The sequence below is a fragment of the Ailuropoda melanoleuca genome, chromosome X (genome assembly GCF_002007445.2).
Source record: "Ailuropoda melanoleuca isolate Jingjing chromosome X, ASM200744v2, whole genome shotgun sequence".
Lineage (NCBI taxonomy): Eukaryota > Metazoa > Chordata > Mammalia > Carnivora > Ursidae > Ailuropoda > Ailuropoda melanoleuca.
This window is the reverse complement of record NC_048238.1, coordinates 87,607,847-87,629,278: the sequence shown is the minus strand read 5'-3', so window position 1 is coordinate 87,629,278 and position 21,432 is coordinate 87,607,847. Positions and strand designations below refer to the sequence as shown.

Below are 21,432 nucleotides of genomic sequence, written 5' to 3'. Positions count from 1 at the left end.
ATAAGATAAGACGGTTTCATCAATGCTTTATTTAATATATGAATAGCACCTATCTCGGAATATTTTTTTAAAAACATTTTAAGACAAATTAGGTAAATAAAGCTTTCAAATACTTTATTGAAATATGAAAGACCATTAATGATTCAAAAAAGCTTTTTCAAAAAAGACTCTGGTAAAGAAACATGCAAACATAATTCATATACTTAGGATTATTCCGGAATGAACAAGTTAGAGAGAGTGAAAATTAGTCACACCTATTAAAATTTAAATCCAATCTACAAATAAGGAAAAATTATCTAAATATACGCATTTTGTTTTGAAAGTTGGCTTTCCGAATTCCCTTACAAGTTGAAGTGATGCCTTTATTTTCAGAAATGGTAAATGGCCCACAATCCATTATTATGGCCCAACTCCACCTCTGCAGTCCCACTGCATCCATGTTAAATGCTCAGACACAAGATCTTGCCAGTGCACGGAAAGTAGCTCTGTCTCTTGGCGGTTCATCGAGCTCCCCCCCCCCATGTACAACCCAGAATTTCAATTTATTAGTTCACGATAGAACTTAGCATTTTCCTGTGGACCACGGAGCAGGGTATTTCTCTTGACTAGTTCTGCCTCTTACAACAGATCTACGTACGCAGTGGGAACCTCACTTAGCGTGTGCGTATCCCCTTTTATTGACATCTTTTGCTCTTTTTCTGTTCCTTTTTTTTTTAATTGTTACTGTTTTCTTGTCCAACTAGAGAGTGAGCTCCCTGAGCACAGGGGCTGGGTGTTTTTACTCCTCTAGCCCAGTGCCTATTGTTTTTTGTTGAGTGAATGAATTCTAGGAGCCCTGAAACAACTTGATATATAATCAAATCACAAAAGTCATGAAAATATACATGTGAGGAAGAAATACATAAATATCTGTCACTGTGTAAAACCTTGGCTCTCACTGAGGTTGCCATCACTTGGAACTGTTAAAAAAACAACACAACCGGAAGGTTTCCAGGGCTCCCGTAGGGCTACCTAATAGGGAGATCACTTGTAAATCAGCTACTCATGAGCACAGCTGCTGAAGCTTCCTTTCAAAATAAGGTTTTACATGGAGTACCAACAACTGGGGTAGGGGTAGATGAAAACTCTGTAATATCAAATGTAATCAATGTGTAGAGCATATTTTAAATTATGGGATTTTTAAACTCCAGATCGGTCTGTGGATTCTGCTATCCAACATCAGAACACTAGGCGAAAAGGTTGCTTTTAGAATTAAACAGAAATTCTTCCCTCTTTATCCAGTCGTTGTTCTAACACACAGTGCACAACTTCGTAAATCCGCAAAGACCCCACACCACCACAGCCAGCGGAGAGCGTGATACCTAAGTAGAACCACGCATGAGAAAGACGAGGGACACAAACCTGCTTCCTGCCATCTAATCAAGCAAGACATTTTAAAAATCAGTAGCTGTCAAATAATATTTCACTAAAAAATGGTGCTTTTGAGAAAAAACTGAGGATTATTTTTATTTATATTTGGCAAGACTTGACATTAATCTTTTATAAAGTATCATTAGGTTTTAAATTGTTTCTCATTTGTAAATAAAACTGAAAATAACCTCATTTCAAAACTCCTCATCATCGACAAAGTCCATTTCAGCTTTTACATCATGCTAGATACTTCCATTACAGGACTATGATGGTTTTAGAAATACATTTGTAGCTCACTGAACTGTATTATCTACAATATATAAGACTTAGCATATATTTAAATTATAGAAAATAAGGTACAAGGTATTTGATTTTTCTTCATGGTGTTTTCAGGAAGACATCAGGATCTTCTCTTCTCCCTAAAGAAAAACAATCATGAAAATCAAGAAAAGATAAACTTACAAGCTACTAAAATTACAGGACGGGGAAAGACGGGTTTAAATGTTGTGGGCTCATCGAATTCTTTATATTTTCCTGGAGTTTTATTAAAAGTTTACAGTACAGCATATTGAAATCATAGCCTGTGAAGAGTCCCCTCTCGCTCGATTGGCTGGCAACACCTACTTCCCCACTGCATGTTTCTTACGGAACTTGCCATGAGTATATATTTATGAACAGGTTGACTCCTAACCCTGAACTGCCAAGCCCTGTCAAAAATTAACAGTAAACCATACCTGTAGTACCTTGCGCACTTCTAACTGAGCACTTCTTCTCAACTGGGTACTGCAGAGGTATTACAATACCTTGATCTGGCTTCTGAAATGCTGAAATGAGATTTTTTATTTTCCGGAAAAATCTTTTATGAACCCCAGGTGCTGTCTGGAAAATAAAAGGCCAAGCAAATTATTCACCTACCTCCTAATGATACAAATAGGCCTACAAAATGCGTGAGGGAGGCTTAGAGAGGTAACATTTGTGTAACTTGTTCAAATATTTGAAAACATAAGGAAGAAGGAAAAACAACATTTCTAGAAGAGCTTACTTTGGTTGGCTGAATTTTCCTGCAAGAGGAGCTAATGAGCTGTCATTTCCGTTCTCCCAAGGGTGGTATTAGGTTGTACAAGCTCTTGCTCTTCGCCCTGCCCTTACTGCCTGCTCCCCATCACACATCCCGAGCCTCTAAGGGTATACAGGCCATTACCCACAATGAACGCACCAACAGAGAGGATGCAGTTAAACACAGAAAAAAACACAGATCGTACAGGTCATTAACAAAAAGCCTGAAAAACCAAACCAACAACAACAACCCAGCCTCCCAGTCATCATTCCACAATAAAAATGCTACACAGGATATTAAAAATTGACTGTTACGGGACACACAACACGTAGCTAGTTAGTCCCCAGACTCTCACCTCACGATACGTCCTGCCTCATCCTTCACATTAAATTTTTCCTCCTCGGGAAACTTCCCTATCCTCCCCAAAATTGCTCTCTGCCAATACCTCACCGTGACAAGGTTTTCTCTAGGACACGAAAATGAAAGACTCTATAAGGTCACCTTTATTTATTTGTTTGTTTGCTTTTGAAGAGATCATTATTTGCAAGTGACTATTAAAATGTATTCCTTTCCTGACATCAATTCTCTTGCAAAGGCACTGCTGAAAACAACAATTTCCTGCAAAAGTTTATGAGCCCAGCTTTAGGCATGAGCTCAAAACTGTCATTTTACATAAAATAAAATAGTATTGCTAAAGCAATTGAACAATGACTACTGGTGTGTGTGTGTGTGTGTGTGTGTGTGTGTGTGTGTGTGTTTGAAAGCTGTTTTTCAGCTATTCCATCTGGAAGATTTTTGAGGTGGGAGCTGTTAGCATTTAATGAGAAAACATGAAGGCTGGCATGCAAACTTCAGCCAACTAGACTAAAAGCTGAAGACAGCACACCGTCCATAGTAACTCGCAGTCGTTGCCTACATTGAGGCAAGTAAGTCTTTTTGAAAGCACTGAAAAAGTTCTTTAGCGTCTACTCAGAGGCTCACACAGCTCAGAGCCTCAGCAGATGCAGAACGCTCTCCCTCTCAGCCCCGCCCCCATGGTCAAAACACCTTCCCAGAACTGGGGGCGCCTGGGTGGCTCAGTCGGTTGAACGGCCGACTCTTGGTTTCGGCTCAGGCCACAGTCTCAGGGCTGTGAGATCGAGCCCCACACGGAGCCCTACGTTGGGCTCCGTGCTCAACAGGGAGTCTGCTTGAGATTCTCTCTCTCCCTCTCCTTCTGCCCCTCCCCACCCCCCTCTAACACAAATAAGTAAGTGTTTAAAAAAAAAAAAAACACCTTCTCAGAACTCAACTTGAGACTTCATCCAAAATACCATGCCCATTCTTACAGGGCTCCAAACAGTTCTTTGGCTCCAAGACAGAGTCTCTAAATTGCACGGGCAGGCCATAGGCACAAAATCCCTCCTTACATCTTACTCACAGCACTTTTTCAATTCCAGGCACTTTCCCATCATTTGCCTCCACTATTTCTTCACAGATAGGCAGTGATTGGCTGTTTGGCTTATTCCCATTTGACAGATAAGAAAATCGAAATACAGGGGCACCTGGGTGGCTCAGTCAGTTGAGCGACCAACTCTTGATCTCAGCTCAGTCCTTGATATCAGGGTTGTGAGTTCAAGCTCTGCGCTGGGCTCCACATTGGGCATATGGAGCCTACTTTGAACAAAAAAAGAAGGAAAGAAGGAAGGAAGGAAGGAAGGAAGGAAGGAAGGAAGGAAGGAAGGAAGGAAAAGAAAAAGAAAGAAAGAAAAAGAAACGGAAATACAAAGGGATAATTCAGCTTGCTCGAGGTCACACAGATAACCAGAAGCAGCGCTGGCTCTAGATCCCGGCACCCAGTCTTTTGTCTTTCAGGCCAACGCCCACAATGAGTTCACCAACAGAGAGGGTAAGACCAAACAGTTTCTAGAGAAGTTCGAGTCACCAACCAGAAGAGAAACTGTACACTCCCCCAGTGTGGAAAGATTTCAAACCACACATCTTTTTAGCTGTTCTTGTGGCTTGTAAAACCATTTATCAACAGAAGCATCTTTTTCATGGGGACTTACATGCAGTTAACACTTGATTATCCACACTAACAGAAAGGAATCATAACATTGGATGTACAATTTGAACATGGGATGCAATGTTTCACTGGCAGATGACTGTCCTAATTTATAGTGTTTTGCGTATGTGAGTCAGTAAAATTACTGAGCATCTACTGACCTACTGACGATCAACTATCCAGAAAAGCCCAAAGGCACTGAAGTCCGAAGGGGGAAGTTAGTACATTTTTTATAATATACCGATGACAATGCACATATTAAAAAATGATAGTTGACTGTGTGTAGAATTCTCTAAATAAACAATTTAGCAAAATTGTAGCCCAAGTCTCATGAGATAAGTTAATACACTAGGCAATGATGAATCCTAAAAGTCTATCAAAAAGTAGAAATTCACATAGTATTTGTCTTTCATAATCCGGGGGATCCAGAGTTCAAATTTCATTCCACTCTTTGAAACAAATCTCAGCCTTACTTAGATTTCTAGCACGATCTTTGCACAGAGGATGGAGTGTTACTGCCATGATTTTTCCTGCAATGTGGCAAACTAAAGCACTGTTCCAAAAAGCAGTATAAGTATCTGCCATTTAACCAATTTTTGAAAATACATTTACCACAAGAATTGTACCACTGACAACTCGCATTCTGTCACTGAACTCAGCTATTGTTCAAATTTGCACATTTCCCATACTGCCATTTCTTAGTTATCCATGGAAACCTGTTTGGGATCACAGCTGGTCTTCAATATGCTCTGGAGAAATTTCTTCCAGTCAGGTGATATGAGCTCTGAGAACACACACTAGTTTAATATTCCCTTAGCAAAAACATAACTAAGAAAGCAAATTTAGTAGATAGAAAAAATGCAATACGCATTTCAAAAGTAAATCTAAAGCATTTTTTAAAAACTGTTTTCCCTTTGGAGAAAACATGCCAATCTTCTGCTCTCTTGGTGCAGATAATTACAATATTATTGTATAAACGGGTCAGACCAGACAACAGGATGAAAGGATATTTATGTTCAATAAGCCCTTTCTTCCTTAACATGATCACAAGCATGTAACAATCCGTATATGATGTTATATTTGAAATAGAAGAAAACAAATTTAAAGGCAAGATTAGCTAAACCCTAATAATTTAAGACCCTTTCCGTAAAGAATATTCTTCAGCAGCCGAAGGCTACTTCTCTAGGGAGAAGGGCAATTTCTAATCGAAGCATATATAAATATATATGTACATATCACACACAACTATTCTTTATGATAAATGAAATTTAATTTCTTATTCAATCATCTCTGCAGTGCTGCAGAGAATTTTAAAATATACACGGGTATAAATCGTTTTGATTAGAAATGTTAGTGCTTTGCCTCTAATTAGTATTACAGTATTAATTATCTGTGATAATTATAAATTAATTATTTATGATAATTAATTATTATCAATTATTTATTTATGATATAAGGCAACAACATGTTTGAAAACTTGCCCTAATTCATTTCTGTAGTTCAAAACATTTGTAGTTTGCAACTTGGCCTTTCAGGTTTACTGATGAATTTGTAAAGGTTAGGGCTACTTTAATTTTTTTTAAGTCTAGACTTTAGAATTTCTTAAGCACATAGATTATTAACAGAAGCTGATATTCTCATTTATGTTTTCAAACAGCTCATAATAAAGCGCTTTCATTATAAAGATAAGCTGTTTTTAAAGAGTCAGAACTCCGAGAAAGCATTTGCGCTCAAAGGTTTCAGTTGTGGAGACTTCTACATTGCTAAGATGTGATAGCCTACCCTGGTACATGGAAATAAATTCACTCTGCAGACAGTACGTGCAATGGTGTGGTGACTTTCAAATGTTTTCAGAGCCATCAGAGCCCGTTTTTTTAATGAAATCTTATTCAAGCCCCAGTTGATATGTAAAACAAAAGTGAACCATTTGGATCAAAGATGAATTGGGCACCCAAAAGCATATCCACTTTTGTCCTCCTCTCCCTCTGCCCCCCACCCCCAGCAACCCCATGGCACCCAGGTTGAAGAACCTTAGAATTTTGCAGAGCATACCTTTAAAACCACTGCAATGTTCCCTCTAATTTTATTCTGCCTACCTATGTCCTTCCCACTTGGCCCAGGTGGGAGTCTTGCCTCCAGGCAAAGAGCAATCTTGATTACTAATCCTTGGAAAATCCTCCCTTCTTTGAACTCCTATGCTAGATAACATAGCAATTGACTATATACAATCATATTGTCCAGCAGTTTGGGTGAGTTCACATTTTTGAGGTTTTGAGGGTTTACTATGTACCAGGTCCTGTGGCTAAGAGCTTTCTTCTATATGCATTATATTGGTATCATTTGGTAAATAATTGCTTATTTAACCATTTTACACACTTTGTATATGCTTTCTAAAATTTTGCGTAGGCACTGAAAGTTTGACACAATCCTTCAACTTTTTTATATTTTCCCCAAAGTGAGACCATTCTATATACAATGGCGGCTGAACGGAACTGGGACAAAAATTCTCTAAAGTCTTCTTAATGATCCATGAACAATTTGGGGTTGGAGCTTTAGTGATTTGAATCTGATGATTATTTGGGGAAGGTAGGATTTGACAACTCTTTTATAAAACCAGCCTAAATTTCAAACACCTCCCTGATACCCCCAGAAGCAACAAATAATTAAAGAGCTATATACCTCAGCACTCCAAGAACCCGTTTCTGTCTGGGACACTCGGTATGTATAGATGTAACCTTGATACCTGTGAAAGAATAAACTGCAATTACTGAAACATTCCAAAACAACAACCGTTGCTCCAAATTTGAGCTTAACTATTCCACATAAATGTTACATATACTGGCACCCACGTATATGGCAATTGCCTTCATAGGAAGAAAAGCCTGGGGGATCTAACTTGCTTGCATATTATGCTTGGCTCATCACAGTTTTTAAAGAGCCTTTAAAAGTAAATTAATTATTTCTTTTCCCTTTTTAAAATATGGGAGCTCACACTCCTAAGGATTTGTCTAGTTGAGAGACTGGACAGAAAGAAACTAGAGACCTGGTGTAGTTAGTAAAAATCATGGATTATTAAATAGATTGAAGAAAGTGTAGTCATATTTTTTAAAGATTTTATTTATTTGAGAGAGAGAGTGCACAAGCAGGGGGAGTAGCAGGGAGAGGGAGAAGCAGTCTCCCCACTGAGCAGAGAGCCTGATGCTGGGCTCGATCCCAGGACCCTGGGATCACAACCTGAGCCGAAGGCAGACGCTTCACCTACTGAGCCACCCAGGCGCCCCCAAAGCATAGTCATATTATTTTTAAGTATATATAGAGCCTTAATATAAAAAATATTTGGGATAAGATACAATCAGGTCCACCAAATAGTAATAATAATATTAATTATAAATATAATAAATATAATACTTTATTTCTATAATATTACCATTATGGTTACTTTACAGTATAATATAGTAAGAACAGAAATTTGAATTAAAAAAGACTCCAGGGGTACCTGGGTGGTTCAGTTGGTTAAGCATTCAACTCTTTTTTTTTTTTAAGATTTTATTTATTTATCTGACAGAGATAGAGACAGCCAGCGAGAGAGGGAACACAAGCAGGGGGAGTGGGAGAGGAAGAAGCAGGCTCCTAGAGGAGGAGCCTGATGTGGGGCTGATCCCAGAGTGCTGGGATCACGCCCTGAGCCAAAGGCAGACGCCTAACCGCTGTGCCACCCAGGCACCCCTAAGCATTTGACTCTTAGTTTCAGTTCAGGTCATGATTTTGGGTCGTGGGATCAAGTCCCGCATCCAGCTCCCCACTCAGCGTGGAATGTGCTTGTACCTCTCCCTCCATTCCTCCCCCCACTTGCTCTCTCTCTCTCTCTTGCTCCCTCAAAAATAAATAAACAAAAACTTTTTTTAAAAAGACTCCTGCTAAAGTACTTGAAAGCAGCTTGTCCTTTGGGGTAAACATTCTCCACCATCACTCAGTGTGTAAGCATACTGTACGACTATAATTGATACTGAGAGGTTTAGATGCTGTATTAGTTTGCTTAGGCTGCCACAGCAAAATATCATAGACTAGGTGGCTTAAACAAAAGAAATTTATTTTCTCACAGTTCTGGAGGTTGGAAGTCCAAGATCAAGGTGCTAGCCGCATAGCTTTCATTCTAAGACCTCTTCTCTTGGCTTATAGGCAGCTGCTTTCTTGCTGTGTGCTCACGTGACCTTTTCCTTGTGTGTGCTTGGAGAGAGATGTCTCTCTCTTCTCTCCTTCTTATAAGGTTACCAATCCTATTGGATTAGAGCCCCACCCTTATGGCCTTATTTAACCTTAAGTATATTCCAAAGGCCTATCTCCAAAGGCAGCCACAATGTGGGTTAGGGCTTCAACATATGAATTTGACAGGGATGCAGTTTAGTCCATAGCACACTCATTATCTCTTTTGGACCCCACGACAACCCTATGAGCTTTATATTGTGAAATTGATCTTATAGATGAGGAAACTGAGACTTTGAGAAGCTAAGTGATGAAAACCGCACTAGAGATCAAGCAACAAAGATGTGATTTGAATCAGGCCTGTTTAACTCTAGAGCCCTAGCTCTTGGTTCCCATACTATAATGCATGTAGATTATAATCTGCCTAACAAACTCTTACTTCATAGAAAAGTAGGGTAAACTTTGTTCTGAATTATTTCAAATTATGAATATGAATATGGATCAGATTCTCTGGATCAACAGAGTTTTATTTTAGACATTTCCTGATTGTTATTCTTAGGCACAACTTTAGGTCAATATAGATCTTTGGTTAGAATACATGCTAAACTTTAGTAAAAATATATGTATTTAATCTTTAAAGAACAGATGATTCTAAAACATTCCAAACAGAGAGTGGTCCTCAAGTAATCGACTTCACTTACCATCAATTAATTCCTTTTAGAGCTAAAAGTCTTTAAATATGTGGAGTAGGGGCACCTGGGTGGCTCAGTCAGTTGGGCGTCCAACTCTTGGTTTCAGCTCATGTCATGATCTTGGGGTCATGGGATTGAGCCCTGCGTTGGGCTCTGCACTCAGTGGGGAGTCTGCTGGAGATGCTCCCTCTCCCTCTCCCTCTGCCCTGACCCCATTTGCATGTGCGCACTCTCTCAAATGAATAAATAAATCTTTAAAAAAATGTGCATTAAACTACTATAATCAATATTCATCAGTACTGATTACCTAAAGGACAAAAACAACACATCTTAAAACACTATAATCAAGTTCATTCAATTTGTGAGACCAACAAAATTCAATTTAATTGCTGGTGTGATTATAGGAAATGTTTCATTTTTGTTATGAAGGTTTGTCAGCATATTTAGATCATACATAAAATAACTTGATATATGCATATATAATATGCTAAATAAATATATAATATTACATTGTTAAAGTCTTGTTTTTTTAAGCAATAAAATCTACCTCAAAGCCCACTGATTACAATAAGTACTCTACAGGGAACAAGGCAAGGGCTTTGATTTCCATTTTTCACCATGGGAACTTGAAACTTAGGGCTTTAAGTGATTTTCTTTAAGTCACATAGCAAAATGGAGATAGAAGCAGAGAAATAGCATAGGTCCTCAGTTCCAATTTCCCTATGGGAAGCGATTAATGGCAGTAATTCAGTATCATTAAAGGTGATGTGGAAATGCATTGTTTAAAATCTCAGTGACATGCAAGCAAAATCGTAAGCAACCAGTTTTCACTTTCTAAAACAGCGAGTCTCTCAAAAATACAAGAATCTATCTCCCTACTATCATTCAGCCTCATTTAGTCAAAATAAATGAGTCTGTTTTCAAAATTGTTTCCTAACGAATCTGATCTTATCTCACTTTCAGTTAAGCAGCAGGAACCTGAGTACCACTTCAAAAGCCCTTACCTCCTTCAGTCTCTGAGCAACCTGGTGTCAGTGGCACCTAAAACTTCTTGTGATTAACCCATCTAATATTAACAATTTCCTACTCCCCCGCCCCTCAGATTTCTGAATGAGCAGAATCGCTTCACCCCTCAAATAAGCCAGTAGTCACTGAGGTAACTGACCAAGAATCCCCTGTCCTCAACTCTCGTTACCCTATGGTCCTGGATGGAGGAGGTCTGAAGCGGGGCCATCCAAAGTACATTGCCAGGGTAATAACATCAGCATCACCTGGGAACTTGTTAGGAATGCAGGGTCTCAGGCCTTGCCCCAGAACTGCTGAATCAGAAGCTTTATTTTAACAAGATCTCCAGGTGATCTGTAAGAACGTTAAAGTTACAGGTGGACTGATTAAAATGCAAAGAGAATGCCCACACCTTATGGGGATTCTCGAGGGCAATTTCGGCAAGTCCAGCTGGCTTCCTGCACTCACCTAGGGCACTTCTGTGCCACCTCCTCCACAGGCACTCAGTCTCTGCTTTCGGAATTAAGAGTGCACTTCTCGTAAGGAGCCCTGAGTCATGTAGAGAACTGTTGAATCATGGTACTGTACACCTAAAACTAATATAACACTGTATGCTAGCTATACTTCAGTAAAAAATGCTTTTAATTTCAAAATAAAGTTTTTAAAGAAAAAAATAATACAAGCTGAAGCTTTTTCAATTGTTTCAGTCTTCATTGAGCAGTGTTTCTGAACCATGCACTTCCCCTTCTCCAACAAAATTTCATGGTTTTGTTTTCTGTAGCTTGAGTTTGGAAATAAGAATTTTAAAATATAAAATTAAACTAAAATGTTGAGTATTTTTGTTTCAAGCTACACATACTCTCTCCCTGTCCCCTGAAAAAAACACTGTTCTAGGAAATAAATTGGAAATAAAGTTGTAAAAAGAGCTGTAATACTGTGCATATTTTTGACCTAATGAATGACCTTGCTTATCTTCATTACACTCCAAGGAATCAAATGACAAAGCAATTTCATAAAGATGTTCATAGTAGTTCTATTTTATGGGTGGAAAGAAGAGAATTAATCTAAGTACCCCTAAATAAGGAATGTTATTCAAAATAAGAAAACGGTAGCAGAAAGAACCATTCAAAATTATGCCGAAGAGCAAAGGCATTAGAGTCCTCTTATATTTTTCAAAAAATGTTAAGCACATGAGTTATGTTAATATAAAATTATGTTACATGAAAGAAGTGGACACACGGAGACACCACTCCGATTACAACGATTCAGAACCATACCTATATGTATACAAACTAGAAGCAAATTTAAACTAATAAAAATGTACCCTCACACATTAATTTTTCTTATAAAGTTATATAAGTGATTACTAACATTTTTTTAAAGAAAAAGAAACAAAATTACAATTTGGTGCTTTACAAATCTAGTCTAAGTCACAAACCAGAAAAATATAACTTATGTTCAAAAACTGTTATTCCTTTTAGGATTATCTTTTCTCTGATTCCTTCCATTAATACAGACAAACCAAGAAGGCTTTGTAATTTTTTTTAAAGATTTTATTTATTTATCTGACAGAGATAGAGACAGCCAGCAAGAGAGGGAACACAAGCAGGGGCAGTGGGAGAGGAAGAAGCAGGCTCATAGCAAAGGAGCCTCATGTGGGGCTCGATCCCGTAACGCCGGGATCACGCCCTGAGCCGAAGGCAGACGCTTAACCCCTGTGCCACTCAGGTGCCCCTGGCTTTGTAATTTTAAATTCCTTCCTCCACCAAATCTTTTGTCAGGACTTGTCGATTAGCCTGAAATTTAAAATTTATCATGAAAAAAAATCTTGAAAATGAATAATTAGTAGAAAACAGTAGAGGCTTTTTATGTTGTTATTGTCATTGACATTAATTTTAACTAATATTTTGCATTTTAATGACTACAAAGAATGTGCAGATTCAAGCCCTGCTAGTATTAAAATTTGCCTTCATTTTTTCAAAAGTTGTCCCAACCCTTAAAAAAGTGCTCTGGTTAGAAATGAACAAGAAGAAAGCCAACTGGCTTATTTCTTATTTTCTCAAGGGGTCAGTGTTAGGGACAGATCTTGGTTTAGAACTAACAAAACCACATCAATTCTTTATACCACTTCAAGGACTACACAAAAGAAAAAGTTTAGTACATCTGATTCTTCATGACACTGCAAATAAAGCATGCTAGTGCCCCTATGGTCTATGTCTATACAAACTAATGCTACACGCAAAATTCAAAGCACAATTAAAATGTAACTGGTTTTTTAACAAATATTTCAAAACTTTTATACCCAGAAGAATGGTATCTTATACAAAGCCATCATTAAGACTATTCTCTTGAGTCAAGAGATTTCTGAATTTCCTATGGCACAATCCTCCTTTTTTCAGACTGAACTTGAATTTACAGAACCATCAAGTCATTCAGCTTCAAGTCTGATGGGAAAACTATGTAAAACCAGTTTCGATGAGTCATGACAATAAATATAATCTCTTCTTCCCCTGAACTGCCACAGCACATTTTATTTATGTACTCCTATGAGGCTCTGACTTAGTGTTGCAATTATTTGTAGATTTATTTCTATTAAGGAATACCTACCACATGTTAACTTTATAAATATTAACTTATGTAATAACCCTCTGAGGATTATTAACCCTATGAGGGAAGAACTATTCTTATCATCATTTCCCTTTTCACAGATAAAGAACCGGAGATACAGAAAGTTTAAGTAACTTGGCCGAGATAAGATAGCTAGCCAAAGGTCAAGTTGGGATGTATCCAGAGAGTCTGGGTGAAAGATCTGGGCTCTTGGGCACCTGGGTGGCTCAGTCGTTAAGCGTCTGCCTTCGGCTCAGTGCCTGCTGGGATCGAGCGGGGCATCGGGGGTCCGGCTCCCTGCTCTGCTGGGAGTCTGCTTCTTCCTCTCCCTCTGCCCCTCCCCCTGCTTGTGTTCCTTCTCTCGCTGGCTGTCTCTCTCTCTGTCAAATAAATAAATAAAATCTTAAGAAAAAAAAGAAAGATCTGGGCTCTTAACCATATGTCTATGCTGCCTCTCTCTTATATCAGAGGAAATGAATTAATAAATTGGTCTTAAGGTGATTCCAAAAACACAGTTCTCAAAAAGGGAGGGAGTCTGCTTGGCCTCAGGGCTGGAAGTGTCAACTGAGGGTGAGAGAGAAAGAAGGGGCTGAAGGAAAGAGACCAGTTGAGGAGAGCCCAAAAAAAGATTAACCCAGACTTCCCCCTCACTTAGGCAAATGACATCCTCAGATTAATCTTGCAACTTTCATTTCACATTGTCAACCGGAATCAGCACTTGATCTACTGGCCTGTGAATTGTCCATTTGGTGGTTTATGTGATGCAACTTTAATCCTAGGCTGGCTTTCAGGCTTCTCTGCCATTAATGGATTGTACTCAGAAAATCCAACATAATTTTGGTGACCTAAATTATCATGAAGATAAATACGGCACCAACACACATATCCAATTGTAATAAAAAAACTAACTGTAAATTAAGTCATAATTTCTCATTCTTTTGAGTTCTTTGCTACAATGTTCCCTTCTACTACAACTGATAAACTGGAATTTTATTTTGTCACTGCTCCTCCCCCCATTTCTCCAGTTCAATGGTTTGATAGGCACTTTATTCTCAGTCATCCCTTAAATCTCAAAGGACAAAAAGATAATTATCCTTTTATCTAAAGACATATATGTCAAATGACTTCATTATGCCTCCTTGCAGCTAAAGAATATACCAGCGTTTCAGCTTCCAAATCTTCCATCAGATAGGTAACAAACAAAATCAGAGATGTACAGAAGGATGCTAATTACAGAAATAAGCTATTTCTGCAAACTAATTATTTTAAATATTTTAAATTGGTTTTCTTCCTATCACAATCAAACTATCCCAGTGGGCATGTAGGACTTTTCCAATGGCTGTCTACATGGAGGGTGAGAAGGAAGAAATGTCAGAGTTCAAGTGTATCTTAGTGAGAAGAAACTTAATGTACGTAGAAAACCAAAAACAATAAACTAAACTACACTAAAATAAAATAAAATAAAAACTATTTGCATTAATAAGAGAGCACTTAGTACACAGGATGAATGAAAGAAAAATATGTTAAGTGAGTAGCTTTCTTAAGCAACAGAAAAATATGGTAGAAAAAGAAAATTTCATTTATGATAGAAACAAAAAAAATTGGCACAGACATTCATACACACAAAGACTAGAAATAAACTTAACAAAAATGTGCAAGACCTACAGGAAGAAAACTACAAAACTTTATTGATAGGTATAAATTTTAAAAATTAATAAATGGAGAGATGTATCAGGTTTTTTCATGGGAAGACTACATTCTTTAAAGATGACAATTATTCCTTAATTTATTAATGAGTATAATGTAGTCCCAATGGGCCTTTCTTTTAACTTAATAAAATTATTCTACATTTCATCTCAAAGAACCAATAAGAAAGAATAACAAATAATTGGGGTGCCCAGCTGGCTTAGTTGGTGGAGCAAGCGACTCTTGATCTCGGGGTTGTGAATTCAAGCCCCACATTGGGTGAGGAGATTACTTAAAACCATTTGGAAATAAAAGAATAGCAAATAATTATTTAAATGTATTAAACATTATCATACTATGGTGCTAGTAAAACAAGGATAAATAGATCAGTTGAGCCAAATAGATGGGAAATAATAACTGCTATATGTTAGAGTTTAATATATGGTAAAGTAGGCTAGGAAATCAATGGGGAATGGAAGTTCTATTTATAAATTATACTAGGACAATTGTTAGCTACTTTGAAACAAAATCAAATTAGATCTTTTCTCCACATCAAAATGAAATTCCAAATGGAATTAAAAAGCTAAACATAAACTAACCAAACCATAAACTGAAAACAAAAACTGAAGTAAAGTGGTATGACATCTCTGGAGGTGAAAGAACTTTCTAAGCTGGGAAGCAAAGGAAAAAATTAAGCACAAAGGAAATGAGCAACAGATTTGACTACTAAAAATGTTAATTTTTTTGTGTATCAGAGAAAAGTAATGGCAAATACCAAACTGAGAAAAGATACTTGCAACAGATAAAGGATTAGTATATAAAAATTCATAATATGTAAAGAAAGATAGTAATATCCAAATGGTTAAATGGCAAAGCACCCAAAAATCAATTTATGAACAAGGAAGGACAACAGCTTACCAACCATATAAAAGACACTCACTCACTAATCAAAGAAATATGAAATAAAGAGTGAGCCACCAAATTTCGAGGACAATTTTTGTTAACAGCATACCCATTTCTAGGGAGGGTATAGTGAAATGGACACTCTCATGCATTACTGATGAACATATATATAAACTGGCATAACCATTTAGGAAAAATATTGGTGATCATATATATATCAAGAATCCTAAGCTGTTGATGTTTTCTGACCTGGAAATTGCCCACCTTGAAATTCATTATAAGGAAGTAATCATAAATACAAGGAAATCTTTATGGAATAAAATATGAATCACGATGACATCTGTAACAGCAAAGAAAAATGGAATGATTCAAATGTCTAAAAATGTTGACTGGTTAAGGAAAATATAGCATAATCACTGGCTTAACTATCATGCAGCCATTAAGAATGATGTCTTAAAGTCATTTGTAAGAATATTATATATGAATGGGGTTTTTTCATGTTAAGTGGAAAATGCAGTAGAATGCAATATTTTAAGAGCACTTGTGCGTTTAGAAAGAAATTTATTTCATTAAAATATGGAAGAAAATTCCCTTAATTTTCAACAATAATTGTCTTTAGGTTATAAAACTATAGATGATTTCCCTCATTTCCATTACTTACATTTTCAAGTTTTAAGAAGAACAAGTATTAGGAACTATTTTTAATACTCATTATATGAAAATATGCATTTACGTATTGAAAATAACTGAAAGGAAAACTCACTTTAAGGGAAGTGAACAATTCTGTAAATGGAAAACTTCTTTAGTACTTTATGAGATTCAGTTTTCCAAAGCTGAACAGAGGAAAAGGCCAAATCTAAAGGCCATGACTGGGGGCTCAGAACCAGGGAAAGGAGCAAGCATAGTTTGAAAATAGAGTTTAAAACAAAGTTTGAAAGGCACACATAATGTACTATTTCTGCCATAAAAATACAGAAGCTAAAGCTCAACCAAACCCTCTTGGATAATGGGAGAGAATGAGAGATAAAATGAGGAACTATTCTGAGTGAATTCTACAACCAATTCATGTTTGTTAACTGTATCTTGTTCGTGTGTATATGACACCTTTTATGCTGTTATTTCTACTGCATATCATAAGCACATAAGCTTTGGTTTGAAATGAATACATGGTTTATTTCAAAATGAAATTTGATTTTTGTTACTACAGTGTAGTACTAAAATGGGAGCATGAAATTTTTATGTTTATCAAAAGGGACCCTTGGCTCAAGAAGAGTGAGAAACTCTCATAAAAGACAATGAATCCTGATGTCTTTCCTCTGTAGCACAGCCTCGCAATCATGATCTAAGACTTTGAGGCCCCAGTGTGCCCATCAAAAGACATGCTAGGAGACTCCCAGTTTGCCTACCAAATTCTGCTACTTCATAAGGAGGTTTGCGTGGAGAGCTTAGAGTCATAAAAACTGCATTTATGCAAGATTCACTTTGGGTAAAAACTTATGTTTGAGAATTTCCTACTCTGCCTAAGTTAATTTCTTATGTGATCCTGGCCTACATAGGCAAAAGGATAAAAGTTGTCCTTTTCTTTTGCATATTTTTCCAGCAGCGATCTTATGCAAAAGGTAGGCACACATTACGATTCCTATTTAACAGGTATGGAAATCAAGACCCAGAGAAGCTCAGTGACCTCCCCAGAGTCCACACCCCGGCTTGATTATCAGTCCAAAGCTGTTTGCAGTAAAGAAGGGTATTTGCCTTGGCAATCCATTTGTTAACTCAAAAATATTTATTGAGTGCCTATTATGTACTTCACAATGTGCCTCATAATGGCTATTAGGTGGTAGGTTGTGTTCCTGGTGCAGAAGACCATGTCCCTGCCTTCAGTGAGTTTCCATTTTTGCTGAAGAACACAGCAATACATAAGTAAACAAGCAAATGTCAATTAGTTGAAAGCTCCTTGAAAAAAAAATTAAGTCATAGAGTATAACAGGCACAGGGAGAAGCTACTTAATTTAGATAGGGCAGTCAAGGAAGTGGTCTCTGAGGCAAGAGGCAGAAGTAACAAAGTGTAAAGATCCTAGGAGGAGAGCGCAGTTGGCAGGTTTGAGAACAACAAGGCGGCCAGTGTGGCTGAGCCTTTAGGTGCATCTTGCCACACATCGTATGCTCCTGCCCAGGCTTCTTTCTCACCTCTAGGTTAAGAGGCTCATTACCTCCTTTGTCAGCTTTTCTAAAGAAGCCCCTTCCATTTGCCCACTCATTCCTCCACATTCTTTTGATAAGAAAAGAACCACAGAATACTACATGGCTTTCACTGACCTTCCCCAGTTTCCACTTGGGAAAAACAATAATGTAAGCAAATCATAAGGGCATGAGCCCAAGACTAGTATCAAAAAGACAAGAAATAACAAGTGTTGGCAAGGATGTGGAGAAAGGCAAACACTTCCGCACTTCTGGTTGGAATGTAAATTGGTGTAACTACTATGGAAAACAGTATGGTGGTTCCTCAAAAAAACTGGAATAGAAATACCATGATCCAGTAATTCCACTACTGGATATTTACCCAAAGAAAACAAAAACACTAATTCAAAAAAACATAGGCACCCCTATGTTTATTGTAGGGTTATTTACAATAACCAAGATATGGAAGCAGCGCAAGTGTCCCTCAGCAGATGAATGGATAAAGAAGATGTGGTATAATATATACAATGGAATATTACTCAGCCATAAAAAGAATGAAATCTTGCCATTTGCAATGACATGGATGGAGCTAAAGAGTATTATGCTAAGTGAAATAAGTCGGAGACAGACAAATACCATGTGATTTCACTCATATGCAGAATCTAAAAAACAAAACAAACAAAAATACCCTTAAATACAGAGAACAAACTGGTAGTTGCCAGAAAGGAGAGGGATGGGTGGTATGGGCAAAATAGGTGAAGGGGATTAAGAGGTACAAATTCCTAGCTACAATTAAATAAGTCATAGGGGATACAGTCAATAATACTGTAAATAACTTTGTATGGTGACAGATGGTGACTACACTCACCATGGTGAGCATTGTGTAATGCATAGAATTGTCAAATCACTATGCTGTACACCTGAAACTAATATAATATTGTATGTCAACTGTACGTTTAAAAGAAAAAAAAGACCTGAGCCCAAGAGAACCAACTGCTTCCACATATTTCTCTTGAAGCTTTTATAATAAATGTATTTAGCATGGCCTGAAAGTTGCCACCAACATGGCTTGACCATGTTAAACAACAACAACAACAAAAAACCAATAAACAACAAAAATCATCTAATAATAGCCTCAGTGTGATCTTTCTTCACTGACCCAGAAAGTATTTCACAATCTTGCGGTGTATAATTAGGTATCAAAATTACTACCAAGCATTTTCCTTCATTTTGTTTCTGACTAGAACCTACTGTGCAGCACAGGTATTTCATGCGTGACAGAAAGTGATCGAGCTGGGTCCTTCCTTAGAAATGCCCCATGAGTACCGGAAGACAAATACTGGAGGCAAATACAATAATAATAACAATAGCTTACGTTTACTGAGCATTTATGATGTGTCTGGCCCAGTGTTAAATTCTTTAGCTGCATTACCACATTGGACCCTCACTCTCCTATGAGGTAGGTCGTACGATTATACCCATGTTATGGACAAGAAAACCGAAGGACCGAGAGGTTAACGTGCCAAGGTCACAAGCCTACCATCAGACAGGCACAGATCTCCTGGTTCTGGAGCCCTGGAGCAAAGATGAAGGTGCATCTGATTCAAAATGGGCGTTAGACTGAGGCATTCCTAGGTAAAGGGCAAAGCTGAATCATAGCAAGGGTGTTTTCCCTCCATGCCCGTTACCACTACTGTCAGTCCTAGCTTTTTATCAAGAAGGGTCCTACTTCTGAAACCCCCGGCCCCCACACACAGCTGGTCTAAAAGTAGTACGTAGATCCAGAGAGGCAGCTTTACTTCCAAACATCCCCCTCTTGGCACCCCGACCTAACTGGCATGGCATTCTTGAAGTAATGGACTCTGCTTCTGAGTCTTCTTCCTCGACCATAATGTGATGGTTTCCTTTGGGAGGACACCTCCAATTCCATCGAAGGAGATCTGCATCGAAGCCTTTCCTATTCTCAGGGGCTGGTGGCCCCAGTTTTCGCCAGTCCACCATCCCAGGGCTCCACCTCGCTGGCCTCGACTAGAGGTCAAAACGGGAAGTGGGGAGCCTGGATCTTTCTCGGAGCAAAGGTAGATTGTAGGCTGCGTCTCCCCACCCCAAGAGGCATTCTCTGCAGCTGCCACAAAAAGACCCGGGGAGGCCCTTTTGGAGAGTGAAGGCCCTGGGAGGGAAACCCCCATGAGGGGCCTAACCCGAAGCCTGGTCCGCCAGGACCCGAGGCTGGACCTGAGGAAGGCCTTGGGGCCCTCACATGAGTAGTGTTGGAAGCCTGGACGTCGTCTGCCGCCACCTGCACCCCCGGACAGTGCCCTCGGCGGGCCTGGTGCCCACGGCCACCGCGATGTACTCACAGCACACACAGGCAGTACACGCCGGGGACGCTCTCGCTGTCTCTCAGCAAATAGCTGCCATCCAGACCCGTGGCGAGCAGGAGCTTCTCCCCCGTCTCCCGGCTGATTTTGCCGTGGTACACAGCCACCGCGTCCATGGCCTGGTGGACTCGTGGGCCGCTGAGGCGTGGGACAGTGGAGGGCAGAGGCCACTGGTGCTGCAACCCAGCCCCGAGTCAGCCACCTGACTCCCAGTTCAGCCAGATGTGCAGAAAAAGAGAGAGGAGCGCCGAACAACAGGATGTTGTCTATCTGCCTTAAAACCTCCTTCTCACACTTCAATTAAAACCAGCTCAGCAATTTAGAAGCTTGGTTACTGCCACAAGGTTCAGTCCCCCTCCCTGCCCCCCCCCAACACAGGGTTCACAAGGAGAGGGGAGGCCAATTGGAAGAAGGTGCTCACAAGATCTGGGTTGTACTACTGAGGCAGACCCTGGCCTACAGACAGGAATGCTTGCTAATGCTTCCGTTCTTGCAGTTTTCCCAGGGGCCACCAGGGATGACTTAGCTTAACTGGTCCCCAGAGGGGTGGATGATAGAGGCAAAGTGTACATGGCCTTCATGTGGGCCAGAAACATGCTGACAGAGAATGAAAGAACCAAAAGCTCCGAGACCAAAACACAGAAACTACCAGTTCTCTCAGCATGCAGTCACTCCTGAGCACAGCCAGGAGGCTCCTACACAATCAGGACCAGTCGGTGAGAAACCAACATGGGGCGAGTCTCCTTTTCTACACTTCTAGTCATCTTGAGCAGTCTTGATCCTGAGCAGATGCCGATTTTTCCTACTTTCTTGGCCAAGATCCCAGAGTGCTGATTGAGGAACAAAAATCAATCTATGTCCGGGGCACCTGGGTGGCTCAGTCAGTTAGTGTCTGCCTTCCACTAGGGTCATGATCCCAGAGTCCCAGGATAGAGCCCTACATCAGGCTCCCTGCTCAGCGGGGAGTCACCTTCCCCCTCTCCCTCTGCTCCCTCTTGATTGTTCTCTCTCTCTCAAATAAACAAAACTTTAAAAAATCAGTCTGTGTCCAAAGATGTTCCAGATTTTTTTATTTGATGACCCTTAGAGGAGAGAATGAATCACGTCATTGGTGCTTTGTCTTTATGAGGACTTGTATGTGCCCTTTGATGTACAGGGCCCATCTTTCCACATCTGGGGCATAAAACTTGTTTCAAATCATATCGCAAGTGTTGATAATTTTATCCTCTGTTGTTAATAGAGTATGTTTTTTCTTCAGTTGATGCT

General features: G+C 39.1%; 1 protein-coding gene across 1 annotated transcript; it reads right to left on the bottom strand.

Annotated features, from left to right (window-relative positions):
* Positions 1–97: 97 nt before the first annotated feature.
* SH2D1A (SH2 domain containing 1A) lies at positions 98–20,481 on the bottom strand. The gene is made up of 4 exons (XM_002922295.4): positions 20,146–20,481; positions 7,191–7,254; positions 2,145–2,289; positions 98–1,829 (listed from the first exon to the last, which is right to left on the bottom strand). Exons 1-4 carry the CDS (start codon positions 20,280–20,282, stop codon positions 1,789–1,791), a joined length of 387 nt encoding a protein of 128 aa, XP_002922341.1. The 5' UTR covers positions 20,283–20,481; the 3' UTR covers positions 98–1,788.
* Positions 20,482–21,432: the final 951 nt, after the last annotated feature.

Coding starts and splice junctions, on each gene's coding strand:
- SH2D1A (XM_002922295.4), bottom strand. CDS start 20,282: ATGGACGCGGTGGCTGTGTACCACGGCAAAATCAGCCGGGAGACGGGG. Junction 7,255..20,145: donor GTGTACTGCCTGTGTGTGCT/GTGAGTACATCG, acceptor ATTCTTTCACAG/GTATCAAGGTTACATCTATA. Junction 1,830..2,144: donor AAGTGCGCAAGGTACTACAG/GTATGGTTTACT, acceptor GTTTTTCTTTAG/GGAGAAGAGAAGATCCTGAT.